General features: G+C 35.5%; 1 protein-coding gene across 1 annotated transcript in view; it reads right to left on the bottom strand.

The window, feature by feature from the left end:
• Positions 1-9,981: 9,981 nt before the first annotated feature.
• LOC111046378 overlaps positions 9,982-19,155 on the bottom strand; it is a 44,771-nt gene continuing 35,597 nt past the window's right edge. Inside the window, exon 7 of the mRNA XM_039439101.1 lies at positions 9,982-19,112. Coding sequence (XP_039295035.1) covers positions 19,048-19,112 — 65 coding nt within the window. The 3' untranslated portion in view covers positions 9,982-19,047. The remainder of the gene's footprint in view (positions 19,113-19,155) is intronic.

The raw sequence follows: 19,155 nt of genomic DNA, 5'->3' as shown, positions 1-19,155 counted from the left end.
ACAAAAACTATAAGGAATTTAAATAAAACTCCAACTGATTTGAATTCATGTTGTTAATCTCGATATGCTGGAATTTTTAATTATGCTGGTTGATGCTTCTCTTCAAAGATGACATCATCACACTAAATTCCCAAAATAAGAAAAACTAAAAGAAAAAACAAATTATTGAAAATTGTACATCTTTGGAAAAACTATAATGATGAACCATGCAAAAGTCAATATATGCTTCATTCTTGAGATTTTAGTGAGCAAAGAACAGGAAAAATGCTTGTTTTTCAGCTTGCTTAGTGCATGTGAAGTAGAATCTTAAGCCCTCAATGGCTCCGTTTACAATGGCATCAATATCACTTAAAATTCCGAGTGTCTATTGTGTAGTGGTATTATTGTTGTTTAGTTGAATTCTGGAAAGAGCATCAGCGTTCTGATTCTTACTACCTTCTTTCTATTGTATGTCATAGTCATACTCTTCCAATTCAAGTCTCCAACGTAGCATTTTTGAATTCGGTTCTTTGATTGAGAAGAGCCATTGAAGGGGTCTATGATCAGTGAAAATGTTGAATTTCCGTTCGTATAAATAATATGGTCGAAAGTGTTTAGTAGCCCATACAATAGCTAAAAGTTCTCTTTCTATTGTTTAATATCTGGTCTCAGTGTCGTTCAAAGTTCGGCTTGCATAAGCAATTGGAAGGTCAGCACCATTTTTGAACTGACTAAGTACGGCACCTGCTATTGCAAATTGGCTAGCGTCCATCGTAAGATTGAATTTCAGGTTGAAATCGAGGTATTGTAGGATTGGATCATTTGTCAAAATATTTTTACACGTTTCTAAACAATTTTTGTATTCTGGGTCATCAGGGTTGATTTTTGCTTCTTTCTTTAAACATTTCGTTAGAGGTTTTGTGAGAGATGCGAAATTCTTAATGAATTTTCTGTAGTATCCTAGTAGTCCTAAAAATCCTTTAATTTGTTTGACTGTTTTTGGTATGGGATAGCACTTAATTGAGCCAATTTTTTCGGGGTTCGGTTTTACTCCATTACTGGTTACTTACTGGTTACCAAGTGTCCAAGAAATGCTACTTCTTTTCGCAAGAATTCGGTCTTATCTAACTCTAACTGCACTTTCAATTTTGCTTTCCTTAATCTCTCAAACACTTCACGAAGTCTACTTATGTGCTCTTGGAGGCTAGTTGAATAAACGATTATATTGTCAAGGTAAACTAAACAAATTTCGTTTTGAATACCTCTTAATACATCAATCATTGCTTTCTGAGATGTTGGGGGTCCATTTTTCAAACCAAACGGCATTCTTAAAAACTCGTAGTGTCCCGTGTCCGACGAAAAGGCGGTCTTTTCTACGCTATTTTAATCCATCTCAATTATTTGGTAGAATCCTGAGAATAAATCGAGAACAGAGAAGTACTATGATCGGCCTAATTTATCCAATAATATATCTGTGATGTCGGGTAATGGGAATCGGTCATCTATTGTTTTAGAATTTAGGCTATGGAAGTCGATTACCATTCGAAATTTCTTTTTGCCTGAAGCATCTGCTTTTTTGGGGATGATCCAGAGTGGGCTATTCCATGGGGAAGAACTAGGTTGAATTATGTTTTGCGCTAACAAGTCATCGATTTGATTGTTGATTTCAGTTCGATAGACTTCTGGATATCGATAGTTTCTTGTGTAGACGGGGATCTTGTCTGTTGTCCTCATCACGTGCTTGATTTGATTTGTGAAGGAAAGTTTTTCGCCTTCAACATAAAATATATCTTTATAATTTCTTATCAATTTTGTAATCTCAGATTTCTCTTCATCGTTCATGTGGTCTGTCATAATTTTGTTGAGGTCCAATGTAGGTTTACTGTGGTTAAACATGTTGAAATTTGGATGATTTAGTTTGGATTCAAAGTTTTCGGGTGATAGGCCTACACATTGATAGTTCTCGATAGGTTCAATTTTGATTGTTTGAATGAAGTTGAGAGTTTTATTTTGTGTAGTGGGATTCGTAATTGTACACAAAGCACGACCGTCTGTCACTTTAACTAGCGACTCAGGAATTTCTAAGCCTTTGATGTTTCTGTAATGTAACACCATCACCATTCACAATGCCATTGACCCTCATGCAAACAATACGTGATGTTCTGGCTTCAATGAGATGACTTTCTTCCACCTTTTCATATGCCTTCTCTCTCTGATCTAGATTGTGATAGAAAATAGGTAGTTTTTTCCCACACAATATTATTACATTATTTACGAAGTCACACGAGGATTCCAATTTCTTAATGTTATCTAAGCTTAACAACAGATCAAATTTGTCATGAAATCAAATAGATGGAATTTCAATTTTTGTTTTCCTAAAATTTGGATGTCACAACTGAAGTTTTCTTTTGACGTTCTGTGAACTGTGTTTACTTCGAAGTGATCTTTTACTATCGTTTCTTTGTAGAGTTCTTGTCCGAGAAATGGTTTAATAAAAGATTTTGTACTTGCAGAATCGATTAGTATTTTCATGTTTGTTTTGGGGTCATAGAAATACGGTAGCTCATTATCGGTGTCTCGGAGATTCATTATGGAGAATCGTTTTGTAGGCTGGTGTGGCCTAAAAAATGGTTTTTCTGAGATTGTTCAATTTCATTGAACTTTTGTTCGTCAAAATAAATCTGACTGTTCTGCTGATTTTCAAGCGATAGATTTTGGAATTTGGGTATTTCTTCAAAACTGTTTGTAGCTTCGCCTACTTGATTTTGTTTCTGGATGTTGTTGCTAGTCATTTGAAATAGACGTAGATTTTTCTTGGCTGGTCCGTCATATGTGTTTCGAGTGGAAATACTCATTGGGGTAGGCTGGTACTGTTGTTGTTGTTGTTGTGGTGGTGGTGGGTCGATGTCAAACGAGGCAAACGACAGAAGAGTCCTGCGACAGTCGAGACCAGCGACGGTAGAGACCGGCGACATTCGAGGCCAGCGACGGTAGAGGACTCCTGAAAAAGAGGCCTCAAATGTCGCCTGCGTTAGGCGACAGGCGACATTTGAGGCCACTAATTTTCGAACAGTTGGAAGGCGACATTTGAGGCCACTAATTTTCGAACAGCCACTAATTTTCGTCTAATTTTCGAACAGCCCGACAGTCGAGACCTGCGACCGTAGAGGACTCCTGAAAAAGAGGCATCAACTGTCGCCTGCGCTAGGCTCTCCAGAATGGTAGACAGCACCAAAAGAATTATCATTTAATTTGTATGGATTTACCAGCAATTGAATAATATATTATATCCCATTATTCTTTCACATTATGAATAAGTATTGCAACTTTACAACTGAAAATATACCTTAGCTGCTTCTTCATAAAAACGAAATTTTCAAACTCGTGAATATATTCACGAGTTTGAAAATTTCGTTGAATATTATTCAAAAAATCCATATACTGTTACAAATCAATAACTTTTATTAATTTCACACATTCACATTTTACGATTTTTTGATCCATACATTGAGCTTTCCTCGTAAAAACTAAATTGATTAATTATTTCATTAATGATGTCAACGTTAGTAGACAGAAGGTTGATCACTCACAGGTGTGAGATTCAAAGTGGTGGGGGGAACGCCAGCGTGACGTCACGCGTAGTAAAGAAGTGATGGAGTAACTACACTGAACATACAGTTTATTCATTGTAGCTTCAAATACATCGTCATTCAACACCCTTACAATTAAGATAGAACATTGAAATTCTCTGTACTTATAGCGAATGAATCACCGATTCTAATGATGTAGTTTAATACACAAATTTCAAGTTCATTCAAATTGTATGAATAAAATAAAGTTGGAAGTTTTCAAATTTTAAAGACGTGACATGAAAAAGTTAATTAGCTAGAAAATTCTTAATTTTTTGGGTACCGTAAGCAAGTTTTGTTAGCAAGAAAGTTCGAGATAGAATGACAAATTTAAAATTTCATTTGTTCTTTTTTCTCCAAGACTAACCTTGCCCTTACAATAAAAAAATATCATGTCTTTAATTCCCTTGAATTTTGTATTCACTTGCATGAATGTACAAACTGAATGTTTTTCTTCTTATTTCTTCGTTCCTCACTAGCAATTTTCAGTTTCTCGTTCATGTAACTAAGTCTAATGAAAGTTCTTGTCCGCGCAAATTTTCGTAAGATTCGATCATTCACTTCTGAGAATGTTTTTTTTTCAAAATGTTCAGATATTGTCCAATAACTTGTTTTGTGTTCGAGACAGTATTTCCGTGAATTTTCATAAATATGTCATTCGCTTGTTGAATGATCCTTGAAAATTCATCAGTAGGACATGTTAAACCCCCTCTACTCAAGGCTTCAATCCAATTACTGTTCGAGTACATTGCTTTTTTGTACTGGGAATCAGTTTCTTTATGAATTACATATCCTGCAACATATTTCAGGGCTTCTTCTTCTTCTTGTGTGTTCAACAATGTACCTTCATAATTTTCTTTGAAGCTGCAGCTTAAATCTTTGACATCATCGTATCTACTTTCTTCTTCTGCTTCTTGGAAGGAATTTTTAGAAGCATTGTACTAGTCAGAAAATTTGACTCGTCTTCTTCTACATTGCTTCCAGTGGAAATAGAGGGAAGATTTGCTCCAATAATCAAAATTTTTAATCTATTTTTGAATTCCACTGGTGTTGGATGAGAGTATTGGTTTCCAATCCCTCTTATTCTTGAGAAAAAATTCTCCAACACATCTTGATTTAGCTTATGGGTAAGGATGAATTCTAAACCATATGACTTCTGTAGATCATTGAAAAGTCCCTTCATAGATGATATTGTCATCAATATCCCTTTTTGGAATGGCATTAATGATTTTTTACTTCCCATCCTTATTTCAAAAATCAATCATTCCATTCGATTTAATATGCATTCTTGCTCAGTCAACTCAACACCATAATGCACTATGCCACGGTTTTCTTCGATCATTCACAAATCTAGAGTTCATCACATCGAAAAACTTATCAACCAATTCAAAAAAATCACTCCATTCAGGATTATATGGATGTTTCAATTTGAGGAGAGTTGCTGAATGGTGCGAAAATAATTGAACAGCCAAGCTGACCTTCTGTCTCATATTTCCATTAACTTCCAAATGTAAGTTCGTCAATTTTGGAGCTAGCTTCAGTTCATCTTCTTCTATGATGCTTTTGATATTCTCTTTCTCCAACAATTGACCTTTGGGAAAATTTATTCCATGATCAAGGAAGTTGTTCCTGAGCAATTTCAGAAGATGTGGCACATCATTAAATACCCAAATATGATTAGAGGTGATTGATGGGTGATTGAAGAATGATTTTGCAATTGTCACATTTAATGAATTCCATAGACTTTGGTTCCCTCCGCCCATGTCACTCACTACACCAACAACTTTGAAGTCTGATTTTTGCAGTTCAGAAATAACTTCAAAAAGAATAGCTTTTGTCATTTTTTGATCAAATGCATAATATATTATTTGCTTCCATTTCCTACATAGACCCCTAGCCATCACAATCTGAACTTTTGAGTGTGGTCCAAGAATTTGGTCTTCTCTTTGGTCATACACTACACGTGAATCTATACTCATCTCATCAAAGCTCAAGATAGTCAATTTCTCGATTGTCTCCATAGCTTTCGATTTTGCTGTCATAAATGTGAGAACTTCTTTTTGAAGTCCTGGAAGACATTTAATATTCCTTGTTCACTTTGATAGAGTTGACAATCCTGGTAATGGTAAGTTCATTTTTAATCTTAGAAAGTTGTATGCTCTCCTAGATAAAGAACGAAGTGTTAATGCTGAAACAATATCACTTTCATTCCATTTCAGTCTTTTATTGCTCAGTAGCCTTGCAATTTGACCTTCGGTGAACACTTTTTTCAGCACTTTTCTGGCATAACTTTCATTGTCCTTTGAATATCTTGAATACGTTCGTTTAATTTGAAAATTTGTTGTTGCAAACTTACAATCTTCTTTTTCCTCGTAGCTGAGAGTTTTCTTACTTTGCTCACCTCCTGTTCTAGATTATTAACTCTAATCTGAAGCAACTGTAGCTGTCTTTGCAGTTCATTTTCCTTAATCACTGAATTCATATTATTGTCTACTGGTGACTCAGTATCAAAGTTAGTGTCTACTAACGTTGGCTCAGTATCACATTCCACATTACAAACTGGTGCATCAACTCCACTGGATGATTGTAATATATCGTTTACCAACTGTTTGCAATGTCTAATGGCCACACGGATGTCACGACTGGAAGTTGTAGATAATGTATTCTCAAATTTCGGTAAGAAGAGCTTTGGAGCAGCATCTTTTTTCAGTTTTTTCTTTCTTTGATGTCCAGTTAATTCCGCTTGTAAATCTCTTTCATAATCATCATTTGAAAAATGAATTGAACATATGAATACATTATTCGCATTGAATTTGTCGAATCTTCTACAAGCTACAATCCATTGTTTTCTTGTTAATGTATCCCTAGGAAACCTGTGATACATTAATGAGCTCCCAGTCTTTCTCGCATAATTTTTACAACTCTGAACTGCACAGCTAGCAGGCATTGCGGAAAAATAACTTATAAAGTGGTCAAGAATAAACTAATTATGTACATAAAATATCAATTAAGGTGTTGTTTGATTTGTATCACAGTCATGATGATGCACACAAAAAGACTACAAACTAATATCTATAACATAGACTATAACTATATATATAATAATCAACTAATAACGCACTGCAAACATCGCCTAACACTTCATTGTTCAACAATGTTCTTCAATATTCAACAATAATATATACACCGATAATAAAACGAAAAAAATTTTAAACCGATAAACTGATCCCGATAAATTTGAAGCATTGCATTCACATAATATTATGCATTGAAGACATGCTGGAATCGAACACATGTTATACAATTTGTACTACAGCCTACGTCACAGCTGCAGTTCCCACACTCCAATTGCATTTCAACTCCAATTAAATTAGATGAGTGACCAACCTTCTGTCTACTAACTTTGTAATGATGTAGCTTATGGAATGAATCACACATGATTACTTTCATATGATGATTACATCATACGTCAAAATAGAATGAACATATAGCTACAATCTCATATCCTACACTCGGCCATTCTGACAAATTGGCTTGCCCTCAAGCCATAAAATAAATGAATATGAAAAGGATTACAAACATAAACAAAACATAGAAAATAAAACAAACATAAACTGATGAAACGAACGTGAACAAAACATAACAATGCATTACATGCAACACTGCTTGATAAGACTGACTTTCTTTGGCTGTTTGGGTACTTAGAAATCTTTTCATTAATTTCCTTCTCTTTATTGAGTATGCATCAATTCATACATATTCTTCATTCTATAATTATTCTTATCAATTTCACTTTTCCCAATACTAGCCAATATTTCTTTTTAATTTCTTTCTAAATTCATACCTCGACTTTCTTCCATTTCCACATCTTTCCTCATTTTTTGTACATTCTCATTCCGTTCTCCAAGTTTTTCCTTAATTTCATAATTCGATTCAATTCCATTTTCCTTTCCACTATTCCATCTAACTTCCCTTTCCAACTCATCATCACCCTCTTCCTTCCTCTTTTCACCATTTCCAATGTGCAGATGACTGTGGGCTACAGATTTTAAACTTACATAACCATTAATACTTTCAAGTTCTTGATCAATAATTTTCTATAATTCTCCACTACAAGGATTTGATGAGTTATCATTACAAGGAATCAGATCAAATGCTTGTAAATTTTTAGATTGATTTCGGTATTCAAATCTAGGTTTTGAAAAATGTTCCAACTTATTGTACCATGGTTAGAAATCAACTCTGAGTCAAGACTAACTTTTTGATTGTGATTATAGTTACCACAAACTCTGTTTCGAATTCTATGATACCAAAAGAGATTCTATGAAGAATTCTACGAGTTCTATGAAGATGAAGATGCAAAAATCAACAATGAAGATAATGCATGATAATTATTATAAGAGTTAAGTGTATGGAATTGATGAAGCGGAATAGGTTGGAACGGTATTGATTAGTATTTTTGGATAGATTCAACTGCGCTTAACCATTAAAACACTTCTCAGTCCTTCCCAGTTCTTTAAGTCTATAATAATAATTATGGATTGTCAGTTGGCAGAATTCATTTGTATTGGTATTGTGCAGTCTTCAAGTTCACCATGTCTGCTCATATTTCGAGAAGAGAAACGTTACCTGAGCGTCGTGACATTAGCTCAGATAATATAAATCCTTGACCAACCCCCACCTCCCCCCGCCTAGAATCTGCCTCTGGTTGCACACAACATTATTATTTTATCGCACAAATCGATTGAGTCTCTCTAGGAAAAGGGGATTATTGATAAGTGGAGATTGTGCATGAAGCGTGCGATGGTAATGAAAGTTCATTCGAAAAACGTCCGGTAGCTAGATGTGCAAGATCTTGCCGAGAAGAAAGGCCCATTAGAAAAGGTAACTAACCTGAAGTCATTAAATAATAGTATTTAACAATACTGGTGTTTCACAATTGACATAAATTGTATGTATATTTCGAGTTAAAACCAAAGATATCAATAACTTTCTGAAAATCAAAATTTCGTAATAATTCCACGAAATCGGAAATATATATCTAAAAATTATATTAGAAATGCTTTCTCATTTTTCACCTTAAAATTAATTTTACCAATAACTTAAATGTATAATTCAAAGTCCCTCTGGGCGTATTTTTGTGCTCTAAAATCTAAGATCAGGATACAGGTTGATTTTTTCTTTGAATTTCACTTATTTCTTAAAAAATCATAACTCAGTACTTATTGGAGATAGACAGTTGCGAATGATCTCATTTTATAATCTAAAACAATGGCTGGAGCAAATTTTTCCGTCAGATCACTGGATTTGGCAGAAAACTGGAAAATGAGCTGAAAATACGAGTTTCTGGACTATTTGTTCCGGTCTTCTCTCATGTATCCAAAAATATATTTAAAAATCATAACTAAAATATAAATTGAAAGCACACCGCCTTTTTTATGTCTATATTAACAACTGGACTAAGAAGTTCCTGTGACAACTATAGAGAAATCAGCTTGCTAAACACTGCTTACAAAATCTATAGCATGATTATCAAGGAGAGGATGCAGCCCGTAATGGAAGTTCTCCTCCTGGAAGAGCAATGTAACTTTACTTTTTAATACTACCTCACCACGCTATACTTTGGGGGGGGGGCGCATATCAAAATCTCGCCCCGGGCGCCTATTAACCTCGGGGCGGCCCTGTTCCTGGAAAACTAACAGGGGGTTCACGGTCAACCCCATCCTTGAGAAACAGACTTAAAGAGAGACTTAAAATGGAATAAAGAGAGAGAGAGTAACTAACCTATTTCTCGTGCATGAGGTAGGTAGAGCAGTTTATTCAAAATAACACTCATGTCGAGATATTTTATCTGTAGAACAGCTTTTTTGACGACTTTGAAAAAATCATCAAATTTCACAATTATTAAAAAAAAAAATGTACTCTGAAAACAATATACAATACTATGATCGTAGTTTTAAATATCTAGCCGAATAAATAAACCAGCAGTGATTGATTAACCCGTGCTGTGTTCTAATGTGCTATGTATCATAATATATTTAAAATTGTTTTATGTAACTTTATTTTTCCAGATATGAGGGTGATCTTGACATGTATCCTGATAATATAAACAAATTATTTCAAAAATTGACTCATTCAAGTCAATGAAGATCAATTTTTGTATGAGATTAGCAAATTGTTCTACACATCTGAACGATTAGGCTATGGTTATTCACTATATTACTACCCTCTCAATGAAATTAGCTTACAATTTTATGCTATTTAGGGCTATTGAATTTTAGCTTTTCACAGTCCTCCTCTGCTGGGTGGCAGTCTACAATTGAACTAGATTAAAGACTCAAGGATCAAGGTGTAAATTCATAAACAAATCCAATGATACACAAAGCAGGCATAATTTATTATTTACAACACAAGTAATTAAAAATGAAACTTATAACGTGCCATCAAATTGATATAATAAGAGAATTTTATCATGATTAATGGAACCAGGAAAGGACTAGAGTTTTTTTCAAATGGTTTAAAGTAGCACAATTCAGAATGTTTTCAAAGTTTTACAATGAATAATTATTAAAAATTGTAAACAAAGTAAAACGTTGCTATGTTGAACTGATCTGTTTGAAAAATAAAAATAATTTATTTCCACTAGACTTTTTTTTACAATTAATAAAATATAAAAAATATTTACCATATTATTTACATATATTTATAATAAGACGGTATCACAATGTAGATACTAGATTATCAACTATACAAACTGAAACAGTTTACAATACCATATAATTCTGATTATTAAATAAAATATTTTTTACCAGCATTATGAAATTGGAGATAACATGATTAATCAGATTTATTAGCAAAATTAATTTACAATATGGTAAAACATACACATTTTTGGTTAACACTTGTACCTACAGAATTATATACTATTTACAGTATAAAATAATACAGTATTTATAGGATATACGATACATTAAAAATACAGGTACATAGTTCCATAATTTTAAAATCAACACTAAGCAATGAACAAATAATAAAAATAATACAAAAAGCAATATAATATAATGAGTAAGAAAATAAGTTTCCCACAAAAATTACTCTGACCACAGACAGCTAAAGATGGCTCTGAAAAAAAATGTTTCACCATGTTAGGTATCTATCTTTGAATTAAATATCATTGTTGGTAACTTTTGAAAAAAAGGTTCATATAAAAACGTGAATTAAGTGTTGTTAGTGTATCTTTCGGAATGTACTGAATTCGTTCCAACGATTAATTCAATAAAATAAAAGAGGATATAAGAGCGCTTCATCTTTATGAGATTCACGTTTCAGTCAGTGGTGGAAGCGTATTAGCAACGTTTCAGTTTCAAATAGATTTCTGGTAGGATTGTACTTTAGCACAGCCGTCTGCGGTAAATGGCAAAACGATGTAATTCTCAGCCGTCAGTCAACTTGATCTGTATTCAAGTAGGCTACCTAGTTAGTTAAATTTCTATATCAGCATGACTTTCAAAAGAATTCACACAACAATGCAAAGCCTCAAGTGAATAGAAATTCTGCAGTAGTCTATTTCGATTTTCTATTTCTATTACAAAAATAGGCAATATACTGTAGATCTAAAATCTGAAATATGGTAGCCTTTATAAAATGTTTCAATCAAGAACCAAGATTTATCATAGTCCACATTATCAAATTTAGATGAGCTGAAGATTGTTTGTTTACATCTGAACAGACACTCCTAAAAGCCAAAAGCAAACATTCCTGCCAATTTAACATCTGTGCGGAGTTGGAAGAGGATAGTGTTATCTTCTTCGTCAAATAACTGACAATGATGGCAAACAATTCTAATCAGATGCTGACTTTCGAACGTGAATCATACTTTAAGTAGCATATCATCATTAATCTTCATGTAAATAGTTTTACACAAATTTAAATATAAGTATTTAGAATAATTCTTTACCGTACAGTGTTGTGCATACAAATGTACCTCGATCACCTGAGCAAAGTTTGGAGTCACATTCAGCCTAAAAGGAAAACCAAATTGCATAATTTCATTCAATAGATTTAATACATTCTTGGACAAGCTACTTGTTATGGGTGTTGAAAATTAAAACTAAACAAACAATTAGATTGGTACAATAGGCTGCTTGTTAAAAAATTCTTTCAACTTATAATAATTATAAAAATATTAGTACATTTTGCTTTCTGAAATCTCATTGCCCATGTCATACAATTATTGGACAGAATTTATGTACATAGTTTCTAAGGAAGAATTTAATAAAAGGCTTATTCAGTACTCAATTGAGGAATGTTCTGTGTAAACAAAGAAAGATAAGTAGTGATTGTTGGCCAGTAGGTTTGTCGGTAAGTTTGTATACTTTTAATTAAAAACACCAGGATGTTGTGTCATGAAGGAACTTGCTTTTTCTATTTTTGGGAAATGAATTGCATTTGTTCGAAAAAAATGGAAAGGTACAAAGTCCATGATTTGGTTTCATAGGCTCGGGCAGGACTGCTCCTTTTTTTCTGCTTTGAACTGCATGACCAGTGCATCAAGACTCTGTAAACCAAGTAGGTGACTAACATAAGAGTTGCGTTTTAAGATTCCCGATTCTATTAGACCGTTTTCTTGCATACTTATTGAAGCCCATAAGTGATTAGTAGGTTGAATTTTTAATGCATTGTTTCTGGGTACAGTATTATATTTAAAAACCTTGTGTTTTGAGTTATTTACTTGAAATCTTAGGTATTTTTTTTATTAACTGACTTGACCTGAGGTTTTCTTGAATTTCCACTTACGTATTATTTTATACATTGTTTTGATTGTTGTTTCAGATTTTAAACCAATTTTTGAAACCGTTTCTTTGCAATTGAATAGTTTTCCTCAAATTCAATTATCACTTTATTTACCTCATTTCTCTCTCGTTCTTTGGTAGTGGACTAATAGACCGCTCCTTCAAGATTACCTTCTCCTTATCCCTCAATTCACACCTCGTTTCAGTTGAGGACGAATAGACTGCTCCAGTTTGAGATATACTTTTCCTCCCTTGTTTTGGTTGTGGAAAAATAGTTCACTCCCGTTTGAGATTTCCTTTTCCTCTCTTGTTTCAGTTGCAGACAAATAGATTTTTGGCGCCCAAACAGGGACTCAACAATTGTTATGTTGAGTTAAGTTATAATTATGTTTGTTTGAAACATCGTTTGATTATTGACTCCATGTGTTGAGTTTAGCAATAGTTGTGTTTTTTTTGTTGCATTTGATTATTGACTTGAGTGTTGAGTTAAGTGATTGTATTGTAGATCTAGTTTTAGTAACAGTGTTTGACCAAAACAGTTATTGATTTGATCTGAGTTCAGTGGTAGTATTGTTTGTTTGAAATGACTAGTGAAGCATCATTTTCAGTTTTATATTCTTTTTAACTTTCATTCAAGTGCGACAAGATGGATTTTGGTTTAGTTAAGATCTGGCAGGTTCTTTAACATCTGCTGGAATTACGTTTCCTGTGGCAAGGTGCACTTGATGGGCAAGATCGTGACAAGCCCAAAAAGGATAACAAGAAAAATCAGGTGCCAGAAACCAAGCATCTATGGGTTTACAAGCTAAGCCAGTAGCACAACCTTCAGTTAGAACAGCTTTAACAGTCACCACTACCATCCCCACTTATGTTACCACGAATCTGGTAGTACAAGCAGGAACAACAACTCATAGTAGTGTAACTAGTGCTGTCAAGAGGACTACATCACACACACTTCCAGATACAACATCAAGGATGCTGGAGGTCCGGACAACATGGGTTCATGGACTCAGCAAGGAACAGATTGTGGTGGAGCTAGAGAAGTATGGACATCCAACAACAGGGAACTACCAACAACTTAAAAACGACTTGCTTGGAAGGATTCCATTGTATGGTCCATCACTAGCAGAAGGATCTACAGCTATTCAGAATGTGGGTGGATTCACGAACCAGGAGGTGGATGCCATCAAGGAAATTCTGGGCTTACCTCCATATGTAGACTATCAAGAAGTCAAATAAGCTCTTAGTGCCTTGAGGTACTTTGGCAAGGAGCCAGAACCTTCAATGGATACCCAGGATCAGGAACAAATTCCAACTTTGCAACAGACCAAGCCATGGTCCTCCCTCCTTCCATGATGCAGATGGAGGAGATTGTGATACAGTGCTGTGTTATTACTCTGGTCCTCATGAGCAATTCATGCCCTCCATGCAAGGTGGGCGTCAACAAATTTTCAGCCCTCCAGAAGTGAGACAGGTCCACAGGGAAAGTCCACATGGCATATACAGAGCAGAACGAGCTTTTGCTGTTGGGGAAGATGAAGACAAGGCGTCAGTGTGCTCAACAGTACGAAAATGGAACCTCATGTTTGATGAGAAGCCAAGCAGTGATGCAATCTCGTTCCTGGAAAGACTGGATGAGTTGGTGGAAGCCTACATGCTACCTACAGGCAGTTGGATGATGAAATCCGGAGATGCACACAAGGAGAAGATGAGACATACAGTGACCATGAAGAAGCTCTCAACACATTGGTGTGGAGATGAGGAGGACTTAGTGGAGTAGGGAAGATAGAAAGAATCTATCTCAATATAAACCCAAGATATAAGCTAAGGTTTTTCCAATTTTTCTTCATTTAGCAAAATTGTTGTTTTCAAGCACAGGAGTTATGTCATCACAATCCACGTCACCACAAATTTCAATTTCAGTGATGTTTACGTTTTGAAACTCATTTTTTAAATTTGTAACATAATCCTCCAGAAAAATTAGTTTTGTAATACATCTTTTCTTAAAGTCCTCATAAGGATCACCTGATTCTCTTTTTGAACTGATCTGTGGTATAGTGATATCGATAAAGAAATTTTGATTCTTGAAGGTATTGTAATAGCAGAAGAGCGCCCTATACTTCATGGTAGCTAGAACAATTTGTTTGCCAGCTCTTTGACAAATCTGTCTAGCTGATCTCCCTTGGATCATATTGCCTGTCAGGTCAACTTCAATGGTTCGAAAACCTACAAAACTTTTTGTCAAATATTCAAAGCCTTCATTTTCAATAGAATTATATGATAAATTTAGTGATGCTACCTGAGAGCCCCGAAGACCATGTGGTTCACATTTGAAGAACTCCTGAGTAATTTTCGACAATAGTACTTCCCCCAATGATACCACCGGCAGTTGGATGATGAGGTCCGGAGATGCACACAAGGAGAAGATGAGATGTACAGTGACTATGGAGTAGCTCTTAACACATTGGTGTGGAGATGAGGAGGACTTAGCGGAGTGGAGAAAATTGAGAGAATGTATATCAATATACACCCAAGATTTAAGCTGTTTGTGAGGATGGAGGACTTCAGCAGCCTTGCATAATTGACAAGGTTAGCCAGTATGAGATTTATACAAAAAATGGAATTGCCAACCTCCACCTAATTCAAGCCAAGAATTGGTTGCTGTGACAGCCTATCCTGACCACCCATGCAGACCTATGTTTCAAATGTTGAAGGGGACACAAGCACCAAGTCAACCAAGGAGACCAAGAACTCTGGAAGTAGTCCTAGGACCGACATCTCAAATACAGCAAATAGCTAAGCAGCAACTCCAAAGGAGACCAGTGCTAAACCAAATTTGGAGGGTCAACTGACTAAGGAGTATGTTGGTTGGAAATGCAACAAGAGAGGGCATCTATATAAAAATAGCTGGGCACCCAAGGAAATACATTGCTACTACTGCAAGAAGCCATGGGTGAGAACACTTTCCTGCTCTTGTGAGGATTCGGGAAACATGCAAGGGACTTAGGAAAACCTAGTTCAACTTCATTCTGGGAACAGAACAATGCACACTAAGAACCTCTGAGGAATGGCAGTCATGGCTGGAAAAAGTGAAGAGCTTCTGCAAAGTAGACTACACTAAAAAGCATACTGACCCCCATCCATATGTGAACTGCAAATATATGGGAAGTAGTTCAGTGCACTGGTGGACACAGGAGCAGTGATTTCACTGATGGATGCTGACATTGCTGCACACTTGGAGAAACATGTAGTTAGTCCTCAGAAAACCAGAATCTAGATATTGATGGTAGATAAGGGCTGCACTTAAATAAGAAAACAGTAAACTTTGAATTGTGAATTTGAGGCAGAGTGCCATGAAATTACTTAAGCTCTCCTCCCTAAACTTTCAGCTCCTATTATCCTAGGGATGGATATTATTACCCATCTACAGCTGATAAACATGGGTAAAGGAGTATATGGCAATGTTGGCACAGAAGAAGATGAAGAGCTTACTAGGGAACAACAGAAGCAACTGGAAGTCTTTCTCACCGTCGAGTTACCCAAGTTTGAGACCTGTTCAGGAAGAATCCACTTGGCAGAACACCACATAAAACTGAAGAAAAAGGAACCAATAAAACAGAGGTACTACCCACAGAATCCTGCAATGCAAAGTATCATTGACACAGAATTAGATGTTGGAGGAAGGAGTGATTCAGCCATCTAGCAGCCCATGGAGTTCTCCTGTAGTACTCACCAGTAAGCCTTCTGGAAAGTACAGATTCTGTATAGATATGCGACAACTGAATGATGCTTACCCTCTGCTACAAATAAATGCCATCCTATGAAATTCACTACTTTGGAATTGAGTAGGGAGGGGGGGCTCCAAGGATTGGATGCGAGTTTGATGGACTGGATGAAGAAATTTAATGTCCTGAATGAGCAGTGCAACAAGAATCTTCAATTAGCATCTGAGAGTCAGGCAAGGTATTTCAATTTGAGGAGGCGGGAGGTAAACTTTGGAGTCAGTGATCGTTTGCTGTGAAATATGATGGGCTCTACCTGGTCACTGCTAGGATTGGCCCAAACTTATATTCACTTTCCAGGGATGGTGGGACTACAGCGGCAAGGCGCATTTCAAAGACTTGAAGAAATATGTGGTGTAACCCTTTTTAATATAGTTTGTCCCTGCCTATAGAGCATGGAAGTCCTGAGACCAACCCTATCAGTGAGTGAGGGAGACCTGGCCACTTTGTCTCCAAATGACCTACTGAATGGAGAGGTGATAGGGGCTTATTTGCATCTGGTAGAGAGGGATAGCCATACATCAGGGTCCTGGCTATGGGCACCTAGTTCTTCCCCAGTATTTATCGTCGGCATTATAGTGGTGTTTGGCGGCTCACTGAGACCCAAACCCGTGAGGATGTCACCTCTCTTTGAGGTGCCAGTCCATGAAGCACAGTTACCAAATAAATGCAGTTTAGTTAAAAGGGCATCAGTCCATTTTTTTGACATTTTCACTTTTTTGGTTGATTTTGAAACTACATTCCTGAAGCTTCTGTTTAATGTTGAAATGGCATCAGTCCATTTGATATAACAGCTGCTATAGCCTTCCATATATCTGAGTTTTTGTTAAAAGGGCATCAATCCAGGACTGACGCCATTTCAAAAAAAATCTATTGGCAGCCCTGGTTTCACAGCTGACTCAACTCTCATTCTTTGCTTCTGCTGAAGGTAATATTTCAGGTTATCTCGGTGTTTGATGTTTTCAAGCAGTTTCTAGCCTGCATAGTGTTTGATCTTAGAAACAATTAGTAAGAATTTTTTTGAAATGAGTGAAACTGAGGAAATAGATGTAAATGTTTCTGAAGAAGGCAGCCGGTTAAAGAAAATGTATAATCCGAGTGAGTACAAAAGAAATGTAATAAAGAAAGCTATTTTGAAAGAAGATACCTACACCAACCATAGAGGAACTACTGTTGTTGCTGAAAAGCCAAAACTCTCTTGAGGGTAAATGCTGTTTCTTCATTTTTTGTTCTGTTTATTTCATTGAAAATATAGTCACAGTTTTCTCAAAACAAATATCAGTGCAATTTTTATTTAAAAATCATTAAAATGAGAATTTTAAATGTTGATAGTTTTAGACCTGGATAAAAGAAATATTCAACTTGATAAATCACCATAGACTTGATTATTTTTATGAATAATCCAGTGATCTGAACTAAATTTCTCTTTACTGGTCCAGTAACTTTTCTCTTGAAAGGTTTTTATTTGTCTCAACTAACTGCTCAAATCAACTTTCACCTTAGAACCAAACATTCTTTCATGCTGCAGCTAAAGAGAGGAGTATTGCACTGGATGTGATGAGTATTAATTACAACCTTTTGCAGACTACAGTTTTTCAAGCATTGTTTTTTCTTTTTCAGGTGCAAGAAAAATGTCTTGAATCTATTGGAGAAGACAACATTAACTTGATTTTTTCTAAATTCCACGATCTACGGTCAAAAGATGAGCAAGACCTTTATTATCTCTATGGATTGATTGATGTTGAAGTAGTTACAAGAAGGTGACCTCGAGTTGAAACACCACGGATAAATGCATCTTCTTTCAGCTATTCTTTGCTTGTAGGCTCGACAAAACTGAAGTATGTATGAAAGCTTTTTATCTACGTTTGGGATTACAATAAGAAGGTTAAGGAGAATAAGAGAGCTCCAAAGAAATTGTGATACCCCAGAAGACAAACGTGGTAAATCAATCAGCTTCACTGTCTCTGATAGAGAAATGCTGTGAATGAACACATTCAATCCATACCTCTCCAGGAATCTAATTACAGTGAAAAACCTATAAAATATTACAGTACAGATTTGAATTTGAAAATCATGTTCAACCTATACACAGAAAAATATCCAGATTTGAAAGTAAGTTATAGCTTCTATAGATTTTTTTAGAAAACTACAACTACCGTTTTGGGAGGCCGCAGGTCGACACATGCTGTACCTGTGAGGAATTTAAGCTCAAATTGAAATCTCCACACTTGAATGACAGTGCAAAAAGGACATCAGCAGCCGAACTGATGATTAACATCAGAAGAAGCAAAAAATTTTATTCTGCTCTGCAGCATGAGCGTTCAGATAATGCTAAGCTAGAGAAAAATGTTTTGTCTGTAGCAATCGATTATATCCAAAATATATCCTTGCTCAAAGTCCCAGTTCAGGAGCTTTGCTACCTCAGGCAGTTAACAGTTAATACATTTTGTATAAGTGATATAAAACATAAAACCAGTTCATTGTATGTATATAATGAGAGTGATCGGAAGAAGGGTCCTGATGAGGTTTGCACATTGTTGTTATACTTTCTTAAAGAAATTCCTGCCAATATAACTGAACTTGGAATTTTTTCTGGCAACTGCTATGGCCAGAATAAGAACCAGACAGTATCAAGATTGTTAAAAAGGGCAAAATTGTTGTTTTCGAGCACAGGAGTTATGTCATCACAATCCACGTCATCACAAATTTCAATTTCAGTGATGTTTACGTATCTTTTCTCAAAATCCTCATAAGGATCAACTGATTCTATTTTTGTACTGATCTGAGGTATAGTGATCTCGATAAAGCAATTTCGATTCTTGAAGGTATTGTAATAGCAGAAGAGCGCCCTATTCTTCATGGTAACTAGAACAATTTTTTGCCAGCTCTTTGACAAATCTGTCTAGCTGATCTCCCTTGGATCATATTGCCTGTCAGGTCAACTTCAATGGTTCGAGAAACTACAAAACTTTT

This window comes from Nilaparvata lugens, chromosome 1, assembly GCF_014356525.2.
Source record: "Nilaparvata lugens isolate BPH chromosome 1, ASM1435652v1, whole genome shotgun sequence".
NCBI lineage: Eukaryota > Metazoa > Arthropoda > Insecta > Hemiptera > Delphacidae > Nilaparvata > Nilaparvata lugens.
The sequence above is the reverse complement of the archived record's forward strand: the minus strand, read 5'-3'. Positions and strand labels throughout refer to the sequence as shown.